The 12,250-nt window shown below is 40.1% G+C and overlaps 1 protein-coding gene across 2 annotated transcripts; it reads left to right on the top strand.

Moving 5' to 3' along the window:
* The first annotated feature begins 1,068 nt into the window (after positions 1 to 1,068).
* Positions 1,069 to 9,652, top strand: LOC149839173 (DEAD-box ATP-dependent RNA helicase 24-like). 2 transcript variants are annotated; one of them, XM_090002339.1, is made up of 5 exons: positions 1,069 to 1,989; positions 3,784 to 5,012; positions 8,408 to 8,450; positions 8,598 to 9,009; positions 9,164 to 9,652. In XM_090002339.1, the coding sequence occupies exons 1-5, from the start codon at positions 1,401 to 1,403 to the stop codon at positions 9,213 to 9,215; spliced, it is 2,325 nt and encodes a 774-aa protein (XP_089858465.1). In that variant the 5' UTR covers positions 1,069 to 1,400; the 3' UTR covers positions 9,216 to 9,652. The 2 variants fall into 2 exon arrangements, 1 of the variants encoding a protein (XP_089858465.1); XR_016431311.1 differs by lacking the exon at positions 8,408 to 8,450.
* The last annotated feature ends 2,598 nt before the right edge of the window (positions 9,653 to 12,250 follow it).

Genomic DNA, 12,250 nt, shown 5'->3' with positions numbered 1-12,250 from the left:
CAGGGCGGGGCCCATTTTTCCCGGTTTAGTGCCATCCCAAAGCTTGCTCTTTTACAAAAAAAAAAAAAAAGGTTCATTTTGTTAAATTAAAAAACAATTGAATCTAAATTCTAAACCTATTCAGATTAACTCATTTACAAAATAAATACATTGTTTCAAAGCTATAAGCTATAGGATTAGATCTCTAATTGCAAGCTAAGCCCTTCAAGTTTCAACCATCTCCAAATGACAACATATTTAAAATATATTTATTACGAGTTAACAATGCCCCAAATCTGCATTATTCATGTCCGGCTCGGCGAGCCTAGTTAGCGAGTTCAAACAAGTTTTTTACAAGTCAAACACGAGCCGAGTCATGAATGGGTTATAAGGCTTCCCAGCCTTAGAACTATGTATGATTTGGATATTTTAAAACGTTTAGGGTGTCAACACATCTGACCCAATTATCAGACCAAATCCGATTGTGTGTAAATATCAGGTTTTAAGCAAGTCGGATCTGAATTTAGTTTTGTTTGATCCCATTCAATTTTGAATCTGAATCCGAATGTCAGCTCGGTAATGGATAAATCCGACCCGTTTACATCCCTAAAAATGTCACACGTCTGTAGGGCTGGTAAATGACCTAAACCAGCCGAGCTTGAAGTGTTCAAGCTTGGCTTGTTTATAGGGAAAAAAACATTGGCTTAGAGTTGAAAGAAATAGAATTACAAAAAAATTAAAAACATGTAAAATATATCTAAAATATATATTTTTAATGCCTAACGAGCTTATATTAATCAAGCTAATTACCAATTGTTCATATTTAGCTTGCCGAGCCTATTTTGCGAGTTCGAACGTGTTCTTTACGAGCTGAACATGAGCCAAGCCACGATCGTCTCGGCTCGGCTCGTTTCCCAGCCACATCAGTGCACTGCTCGGACCATACCACAACAACTATTTGGACCCGTTTCATCTGTTCGAACCCGGGTCCTACGGATTCGGTTCGGATCAGATTTGGATCAAACCCGACCCATGTCATCCCACGTGGCTCTCATAACTCATAAGAAGTAGGAACTCCTTCGCCCTTCTGAAACACCAAAATTATTCTACCTTCTCCCTTTGCGATTGCACCTCTTCTTCAAGCTCTCCTGCTTCCAATCGAACTCAGAAATCGCTCTAGGGTTTCACTTCAGAATCCCCCCAATTTCGATATTCTTATCGTTCTCCTTCCATCTGATCTCTTATCCTCTTCCCCTCGTAGATCTTCCAATTCTGGCACCCAAGACTCTTTCTAGGGTTTAGGAATTAGTGTGTTCCTTGAATTCAGGGGTTTTAGGAAGAATTTGGGTTTGTAAAAGCTAAGGTTTTAAAGGTAGAGGGCGCCGAGAAGGCGGCGGATTGGTTGCGGTCCGAGGAGGAAGATGTCGAAGCGGAAGTTCGGGTTCGAGGGGTTCGGAATCAACAAGCAGGCGACCTACAACTTCGAACGCGCCCAAGCCCCTCAGCGCCTCTACGTCCCGCCGTCGTCGCGCTCAGGCGGGCACGACAACCACGAGGACCACGACCTCGACAACATCGACTACTCCGAGAGGGATGAAGAGGATGTTGGTGGTGGTGGTGGTGATGGTGGCGAGATCGACCCCCTCGATGCATTCATGGAAGGGATCCACGAGGAGATGAAGGCCGCCCCGTCCCATTCGTCGCAGAAGCCGAAGGCGCAGAAGTTCGAGGACGATGAGGAAGATGATCCCATGGAGAGCTTCCTCAGGGCAAAGAAGGACGTGGGACTGACTCTTGCTGCGGAGGCTCTGCACGCTGGGTATGACTCGGACGAAGAGGTTTATGCTGCCGCGAAGGCGGTGGACGCCGGACAGGTGGAGTACGATTCGGACGATAACGCTATCTTCGTTGATAAGAAGAAGATCGAACCCATTCCTGCGTTGGATCACAGCTCCATCGAGTATGAGCCATTCAATAAGGATTTCTACGAAGAGAAGGAATCCATCTCGGGTGAGTTTGTGTTGAAATTCCTGCTGGTGATAAATTCGAGTTGGGGCTTTTCGTTCATTAAATCCTTCAGACAATCATGGATTTTTTCGTTATGGTTTCGATTCATGCTATTCGAGCTGGGAGAGGAGCATAAGAAGACGCTTTAGAGCAAATATATACCCCCTTTTTCCTTCCCTTCTTTTGAGGGCTTTACGGCCCTTCGCCCTTTCGAACCACCCTTATTTTCCTCTTTTCAAGAAGCCCAGCTCCCCAGCAGGGCCCCTCTTTCATAAAGAAGGAAACTACATAATCCTAATTTTACGACAAATCCGGTTCGATGGCTGTTCTCCACTAACCACAATGATATAAGGGCTCCGTGTTTAACGTTCGGTGCCATTGCTGGAGTGAGGGGCACATGCTTCTCCGCGCTGATTCATATGGAATTGGTACAACCCGGCGATCGTTTTTTACTGTGTGTGGGAATAATCAACTTCATTTTTAGCTAATTCATGATCTGCCTTTGTGCTCTTACTTATCTGGATGAATGGAATACGTCAGGCTTGTTTGGGAAAGAACTGAATATTCCAAATATTCGACTTCTCTGGATAAGTATCCACAGCAAGAGATACCCTTATGAACAAGAATTCTATGGACACACTTGTAGTGCCTTAGTTTAGAGGAAACTATGGGTTCCTGTCACATACCTTCTTAGGATTTTGAGGATTTGTAGCCATATATTTGATGGACTTTTAGTGAATTATATTTCATTTTCTTGATGTGCCTTTTCCTTCATTGTTGGCCATCCAAGGTCAAGATTTTCTGAATTCTGAACAATCCAACAGATTGCCCCTTTAGCATAAGTTGCATGATCAGTTTCATAGTGTCTTGCAGGCTTATATCATCTGCTGATTTTTTATGGAATTTGCTCAGACATGCAAACTTTGCTTATATACTGGGTGCTTGATCTTTTGCTGTTGGAAATTGTTGGTGTTCATGGGTTGGATTCCTCTTATGTCGATGTTTGATCACAACTGAGCCGACCCATAAATGTAGTGGATTGTGTTGTTTGGAGAGTGGCTAGACATGAATCACCTGGCACACTCGGACTTGGTGATGCACATGGGAGAGGAATTGCGTATTTACATTTATCCTTTTTATGGTTGACATTGTGCATTAGTTTCTATATTTTGCTCAGAATACTTGGGTTTCCTCCTAGAGATTAGGTACTGAGATTTGTGGCGTAGTTATTAACTTGCTGGACCCTGGTATATTCCTGGGTCTGGAAGCGTCCATCTTGAACATATTGGTTATGCTTGCTAGAGCCACAGGAAGAATAATTCACTCTATTCTGATATATCTTGTTCGTGTTCATGGGCATTTTCTCATTTCTCCCAATAGTTGTCAAACTAGTTCTAGGCTTTTTGGCATTTTCGCTGTCACATTCCCATACATTGCTTGTTCACGATGCTTTAATCATGCCTCTTGTTTGCTTTGTTCAACTCTGCCTTCAGGTTACTTGCTCTTTGTTCCCATGCTCCCATTAGGGTAGCTCAAGTAGCTGCTGATCTGAAAGACAGAATCTTATTCTCCAGTAAGGCACACGTCATGTCTATGTGGATGATGCATAAACACAGAAAAAAAGGAAAAAATGAATTTCCAGCCATCCAATGCTTGTGAAATTTCATTTTCACCAAATTTCTTTAGTTTTGTGTTTATAACATTAAGTGCTTAAGTGCCATATATATATATTTTATATGGAAGTGTTGAGCTTATGTGTCATATTTTGACATACTCTTTGTTAATGTTACTTCTCAGGAATGAGCGAGCAGGAAGTGGATGCATATAGACAAAGTTTAGCTGTTCGAGTATCTGGTTTTGATGTATCCAGACCGATAAAACTATTTGAGGACTGTGGATTTTCTTCTCCATTGCTGAATGCCATCTCAAAACAAGGTTACGAGATGCCAACACCTATACAGTGCCAGTCTCTACCAGTTGTACTGTCTGGAAGCGATATAATTGGTATTGCCAAAACAGGTTCTGGGAAAACCGCAGCATTTGTTTTACCAATGATTGTCCACATAATGGACCAGCCTGAACTCAACAAAGAGGAAGGTCCAATCGGTGTGATATGTGCACCTACAAGAGAATTGGCACAGCAAATCTATGTAGAGGCAAAGAAATTTTCCAAGTGCTATGGTCTACGTGTCTCTGGAGTCTATGGTGGAATGTCTAAGCTTGATCAATTTAAAGAACTCAAAGCTGGGTGTGAGATAGTTGTTGCTACACCAGGAAGGCTGATTGACATGTTAAAGATGAAGGCACTATCAATGTTTAGAGCGACTTATCTTGTCCTTGATGAAGCTGACCGGATGTTTGATCTTGGTTTTGAGCCGCAAATAAGGTCCATAGTTGGTCAGATTAGGCCAGATCGTCAAACTCTACTTTTTTCAGCAACCATGCCACGAAAGGTTGAGTGTCTAGCTAGGGAAATACTTACTGATCCTATAAGAGTCACAGTGGGAGAAATCGGAATGGCCAATGAAGACATTACACAGGTTGTTCAAGTAATGCCTTCTGATGCTGATAAAATGCCTTGGATTCTTGATAAGCTACCTGAGCTTGTTGATGATGGTGATGTTTTAGTATTTGCTTCCACGAAGGCCAAAGTGGATGAGGTTGAAGTGCAACTACTCGAGAAGGGGTTTAAGGTTGCTGCTCTCCATGGTGATAAAGACCAAGCCTCTCGAATGGAGGTTTTACAGAAATTCAAATCAGGGACTTACCATATTCTTGTTGCTACTGATGTTGCTGCTCGTGGTCTAGACATCAAGTCGATAAAGTCTGTTGTGAACTTTGATATTGCAAGAGATATGGATATGCATGTCCATCGGATTGGTAGAACAGGTCGTGCTGGCGATAAAGAAGGAACTGCCTATACCCTTATTACACAGAAAGAAGCACGCTTTGCTGGCGAGTTGGTTAACAGTCTGGTTGCTGCTGGTCAGCAAGTACCTGCCGAACTGATGGATCTTGCTATGAAGGTAAATATTTCCATCATGTTATTAGAATGTGATTTGAGGAAGATATAGTGATTTCCAATTTTTTTCATTTCATTTAATTTCCTATGCACTTATTTGCTGCTGAAAATGTATATGCATCTGTGTGTGAGATGAATATGGTTTTGCAGATAAGTAAAATTATCTTCTACTATTCACTAAACATGTTCTCTGGATGTAGAATGTGGTCTGTGAAAAAGACTGCTATTTACTTAATCTATGAATATTAAATGTTGATAAAGTCTTCCATAGACCATAGAAGCACATAAACAAGGCAAGTAAAATTCAGTTCGTAATACATTTGAGTTTTAGGTGTTCACATGATCAATTGCACCTCAGAACTGTTTTGGAACATGAGGTCACTAAGAAAAGAGGCAGAAATAGTTCTTGCATGTTTATGAGATAGATATAGGAAGCCTTTTCTCAAGCAGGCACACAAATTCTACATTGTGGGTGATATTACTCATACATGCATACAGTTAGAGATGTTTGACTATCAATGTTCATTTATTATATTTTTATGCATTTTATAATGCATAAAGTTAAAAAAACGTTATGCTGTATACCATGAAGATAAATGCCCTTAGGCCTTTCTAACCCCCTTTTGTTGTGCTCCAAGGTCTGGCTGTTGTTCTTGGCTGTTGTTTCTCCAACCAATCTACTGAAATCTAGTTAGCTGATATGATTTAAACAAGGATATTGTATAAGAAAATCAAAACATTCTGCAGATTAAAAATGTGATGTAATTTTTGTTTAAGGCCTTTTTAATTTTTTTGTAGGGCAAAAAAAGAATTTTTGTTTAAAGAAATGGGCCACTCCGTGTGCACCACCTCATTGAGAAAAAATAGAAAAGAATTTAAAGGGTTCTTTCTCTCTCTCTCTCTCTCTATATATATATATATATTTATATAGGGAAATTTTCAAAAACACACCTAAGTTTTTGATATTTTTAAAAACTCACCTAATTTTTTGCACTGTCAATCAAAAACAAATTTTCGTCTATTTAACCTTGGTTATCATGAAACTAAGTTGAGTTAAGATGGTAAATTTACTAATTTTCCCTTAAAACTCTCCTTCCTCTTTTGCTTTCTGTCTTTCTTGGCCTTTCTACTTTCATTCATTCCCACCTACCTAAGCCTTTTTCCAAATAGTTGTGCTTTCTCCCTCCATTTCTATTGCTGCCAGCAAAGCTTCTCTCCAAATCCACAACATCTATCAAGAAAGGTTTCTCTCTCTCTCATATATACATAGGCAGAGGTTGGTCTTCTTCTTCCAAGCTACATTTTTTTTTATCCCCAACAGGTCCACCCTTCTTTGGCATTTTTCTTTGAAATCTTCTTCTTGATTTAGAGTATTGGCCCCACTTTGAAATTCAAGCAAATGGATTCTTAAACCCGTAGTGAAAATGATATGCCATGGGCTAAAAAAGAAGCATGAAAACGTCCATGCACATAAAAAACGACTGTAAGTTTTTCTATTATGGTTTGGCATTACTTAGTAAACAAACAAACAAACCCTTTATTAGGCAGTATTGTTACATCTGTTAGTGATGGTTTGTGTCAAATTAGGTACACAAGAACAAAGACTTTCAGACTCTGTTGCAGAACTAGTCCTTTCTGAACTTGTCTTTGAAGAAACTCAAAGAGGATGGGTTTTGTAAAAAAAAAACATGACTCTGTGGAGACTGCAAGGGGTTTTCCTAGAGCAATAAGAAATGCATGAAAAAATGGAACCCCATTGGCTGTTTATTAAGGTACAATATACTTAATGTCTTCCAATCCTATATATTCCGTCAACATAAAACATAATAGTTCATGTTTTAAACAAATGTCAGAATATGGTAATTTTGGGTCACATTTAACAGCAAACTTGATGAAAGTAAACTCTGAGCCTTTTTAATTAACCATAAAATTATTTAGGTGTGTTTTTTAAAATATCCAAAAGTTAGGTATTTTTTGATTAATGAATACTTTAAGTGTGTTTTTTAAAATTTCCGATATATGTATTATTTGAACTGGTCTAGGAGAGATCAGGCTCCATTCATGTAGTTTGAACCAAGTTAATAATGTCTTGATATGGATCTGGATCAGCAATAGAAATTCATATGTCATTGAGAATTCCAGTACTCTTCCAAAATTCTCAACTGATCATGAGCCATCATGTCCAAACCTTAAGCCATTTTCTACTATTTATCCTCACTGATATTCTGAATCCTGATGATAAGATAGATTTTAGGATTGAGGTATTATAATAATACATGTGCTGAGTCTCCAAGAGGTAGAAAATGAAGATTTTGAATTATAAATGTTTTTATGGAGATAACTTAATAAGATGCTGCTTGTGATTGATAACCTACTTCCTGCTTCACATTATTGTGCTTTGTTAATTTCATTTGGAACAGAGGATTTACATGTGGAAAACCTGACAGATAGAAAACCTTCAGTTGCTGCCCATACCCAATTTTTTTTACATGCATCAAAGGCTAAGATTTCCTGGCGGATGGTAGGTATGATTCTGGATCCTTTGAGGTCCAGTTTAGAGTTTGCGCTTGTGCTTCAGGTCCATGTCCTAGTAGTTCTGCCCAGTGGGTTGAAGCTTGACCTTCAGTGGGCTGGTATAGCCTTGACGGTTGAGGTTTAGATCTCAATGAATCTAGCTTTAATCCAAGGTTGTTGAGATCTGGTTGGGTGCTTGGTTGAATAGAATCTCTAAATCCTGATGGGGTTGAAGAAATATGCAGGAGACGTTAGGATCTGAATTGGAGTGAATAACGATGCTTGCATGGACACATTAGTCAGCTGTATGACAGAGCCCTTCAAAAGATCCCAATGTGTGGAAATGGGGGTAAGTCCACTTGTTTTTCCCTAGAAACACACTTCAGCTCTATTACCTAATATGCTGTGAACTCCTACAGCTAAACACTGTTGATTTGTTTTTATGGTAGAGTAAAATGAAGGTTCCTGCTGATTGGAGACTTGTGTTTGATAGGAACCTGATGTTGGTGTTGCTGTAATTTATTCTGGCCACAATTTGTTTGTTACTGCTGAAAATCCTCTGGGGGTACCTAGAGTTTACACCTCGGAGCGGTTCTTACTGGTTAATTCTTTTAAGGCTTAAATTTTCATTTATCATTCTATATAGTTTCTCAAATACTTTTAGCTTTAATAAGATTTCTTTCTTTTAGTTTTTGTGTATCTATTTGCTGTTTTCTGTTTCCTAATTTTTGTATTCCCTTCAGCATTTTTTAGTTTATGGTATAAGAATCATGTTGCATAAGCAGTTTCAGATTTTATCTTGGAGAAGTGTAGCTCCAATGTCTGCTGTTTTTACATCATAAATCTTGTCAAAATTCTTAATTTCAATCTGTTGGAAACCCCTAGGATGGGAGGTTCAAGGCCAAACGTGATGCAAGAAGGGGATCTGGTACGTGCATTTATCTATAGGAATTGTAAAGTTATAAAGAGTACTGGTTTTCTTATGGTTGTTTTCTCATGGCTTGTATTGTGGAAGTCGTTGGAAGCTTTTCACCTAATATATATTAAGCTCTGATAAAAGCATTACTGCTTGCAGGTGGGAAAAGGGGAGGAAGAGGGAAGGGTGGTGGTGGGCGAGGTGGTGGTGGGCGAGGTGTACGTGGCGTGGACTATGGCCTTGGTATTGGCTACAGCCCTGATTCATCAAACATGCCATCTCATCTGGCACCCAGCCGGTCCGCTGCTGTCAATTCATTCAGGACAGGAATAATGGCGCAGTTCAAAAGCAACTTTGTTGCTGCATCAACAAATTCTCAAGGCGGCAGTACCGGTGCTTCAAATGCTTTTGCAAGCAAGAGACCAGCACTGCCTGGCTTTGTTTCTGGTGGCTCGATCGGTGGAGAAGCACCGATTCTACAGGCAAGCAGCTCTTGGAATTCTACTTCCAACACAAGCAGGAGAACGGATGACAGATCCAAGGAAAATGGGAGTCAGAACGCATCTGAAGGGTCAGTCTTCTGTAACATATCTGTTTATCATGATGTTTTATTGTATCATATGCAGCATATTTACCTCTCATATAAACTTGATGAAAAATTGAATCAATATTCGAGTTTTTTCTGTGTGTATTCTGTACCAATTTTGCTGTTTCATTGGTTGCAGTTCCAGGGAGAGACCTCGGGAAAGACGGCGTCCATCTGGTTGGGATCACTGAAATAATTCTTTCTTGCGTGTGAAATGGTTTTAACTAATTATCTGGTTGACATCGATCGAGGGATCTTGTGTCGACAAGTCTTGTAAGTTCCACTTTGTATTGTTCTTGTTTTCCAAGTTGAAATTAGGCTCTGTTTGGGAGCCGAGATGGGAGTGGAGATGGTATTTAATGATGGTGTAATCAATACCACCTGCCCCCACTGGTGTTTGGAAGCCCTATTTTGGGAGATGAGGCTGTTGGGAGTGGAGACGATCCATTTTCAACTACTTCCTGACAAGGATGTTGTTGACAACTCCAGCCTTATCTCTCGTTTTCATCTCCACAACCATCACCCCTCTCATCTCCTCTCCAACACCGGTTAATGTGACACGTGCTTGTTTTCTGTTTATCAATCCTCTCTCTAATCTGTACACGATCCTTCCATGATTTATGTTCAATAGCTTTGTGGCTTTCAGGCGATGTACTTGGTGGTAAGGATGCAAATGAGTTGGATTCCTGGATCTGATTCTGATCCGAATCCCCATGTATTTTGATTTTCCGGATCCGAGCCATGGCATCCCTACTTGGAGGATGACCTTTTTGCTGCCATTGATGGCTGTGGATTTGCAAGATACCGTATACATATTTACATTCGCCAGTTGTCTATAGGGGGCCTGGGTCATATTGCTTCTAGGTAGGGGTGGACATTGGGCCCACCTTGACTGGCACAACCCAGTCCTTGACCCACTGAAAGATTAAGGCTACCCATGTCAGGTTCTGGGTCGGTTTAGGGACTTATTGTTCAGGTCCATTCAGCCTTGTGGAACACGATTGTTATTGGGTTAGAATCCATCAACATGCTGCTTTGTCCCTGTCCGGAACCTGGCTGTTTACTAATTGGACCGGGTTAGTAAGCTTCAGGCTGTAGTCCGGATCAGGTTGGAACAGCCAAAAATCACAAAAACCCTACTTGATCTAACCCATTTGCACCCTTAGTGCCAGCCCAATCATGGTCCATCTCATGTCAGGTACTCACCCAATGCCCACCTATACTTCCAAGTTTTCTGGTTATTCACAGCATATATTGCCATGGGCTATGCTTGGGAGCTGGAGATGTGAGGGGAGGCATAATTTAATGAGTGTTTAATTAATACCACCTACCCTATTAGATATTTGGAAACCTAGATTTGAGAGATGAGAATGGCGTTGAGAGTTGAGATGGGCCATTTCAGGTACATCTTCACAAAAACGTAGTTGACAACTCCAACCTCATCACCCAATTTCTTTTCTACTCTTGTCACACCTCTCATCTCCTTTCCAACACAACTCTTAAAGAGACTCAAATTTTTTTTTTAAAGTCCAGCTGGGTTTGTCTGACCCCCACCAGTTATTATTCCCATTGGGTTTTGAACCTGCAACTTCCCACCACAAGGAGATGTGCACTGACAGCTCCTACCAACTACTCAGAGTTCCTGTTGGTAAGACTCAAAATTCTTGATTACTGTTAATTGTTACAAGCCGAGGGCTAAATTTTGGATTTTTTTAAGTGTGGAAGCAATCAACTGAAGGCAGCCAACGTCCCGCATTTTACCTGTTAATCATGTCTTCTATTTATTAACCTAAAACGAAAGTCTGGCTTCTGTTCGGAAAGTGATACACGCGTTTAATGATGCACACCCTCTCAGGGACATTGCTTATGAGCGTTGGAAACTTTGCACATCGAATCTTGGGAATGATGAGATTGACAGTACCCCCTCTATGCTGCTGTTATGCCAAAATTCAACTTGGAACCCCGGAAAGCAAGGATACATCCTTGCCCGTGACCAAGGTTTCACACAGAAATGACAGCTATGATGAAAGGCTAACCGGAGCGGAATGATGGAGCTTCATGGAAGGAGTTTGAAAAGAATAGGACGGGAATTGTATCACAAGTAAATCCTGTGCAGAAAATTAAATCGTCCATTGAAATAGCAAAATAATCTCTTAATACCACTTGAAAAGTGCAAATAAATGAATGTACCTACGCCCTGAGGGGTTTGTTTGGTGCAGTGGAGGCGGCCTTGGACACTAGGTGGGTGGTCAGGGTTAGTGTCAGCCCCTTGCATTAATTTGGGCAATAGTTAAGCCCTTGATCAGGCCGAAGGTTGATGACCCCCAGTGGGCAAGGGGTGCATCACGAGTTTATACTGTTGGAACAGCGACTGTAAATATGGCAGACTTAGCCCTCACGATTAAGTCTTTGATCCCAAGGGTGGTTTCCCATCCGTCATGAAAAAAAGGACTGAATGAACATCAAATGAAAAGCTAGGTTTTACATACATTACTGTTCAAAAACAACCAAACAAAACACACAAAGCATGACAGTTTTAAAATTATATAGTAACTTGTAAGAGTATACCATGTTTTTGTTCCAAGGAAAAAGCGGAAAATTTTTAAAAAAAGTTTTTTTTTTTATAATTAGAATTTAAAAGGTATAATTTCTTGGACTTCATAGAGCTTTTGAAGTAATCAAACTTGCCAGGGAATGTAAGAAAATGCCTTTTTTGGCATGCCATTAACCAGCATTGTGTATGTTTTCAAGATTCCTTAAAATGCTAGGACCGGTTTGGCCATCATGTATCAGTCCATCGTTCCTTTTGTCAATATGCTTTGTTGATTGGGTTAATCACATTTCATGTTCAACTTAAGTGGCATATGACTTCTCTTACCTAGTGCTGGTAAATGAGCTGAGCTTGAAGTGTTCAAGCTTGCCTCATTTTTGAGAAGAGCCAAACTGAGTTTAAGCTCATAATGAGCCTGAATTAAATGATCCAAGTTCGATCTGGCTTTTTTACAGAAAAATACATTGATTTAGAGCAGGAATAAATAGGATTACAAAAAAAGTGCATTGTTTCAAAACTAGAAGTAATAAGATTTACCACTAAACCTATTATTTTGCAAAGCAAATAGTTTAATCATATGTTCTACATATACTATAAGATGTAAAAATATGGCTAAAATATATCTTTTACAACCTAACGAGATCTAGTGGAGTTGAGCCGTTCATGTTCAGCTTG

Source organism: Nuphar pumila, chromosome 4 (genome assembly GCF_984573655.1).
Source record: "Nuphar pumila chromosome 4, dmNupPumi1.hap1.1, whole genome shotgun sequence".
Lineage (NCBI taxonomy): Eukaryota > Viridiplantae > Streptophyta > Magnoliopsida > Nymphaeales > Nymphaeaceae > Nuphar > Nuphar pumila.
This window is presented reverse-complemented; position numbering and strand designations above follow the sequence as displayed.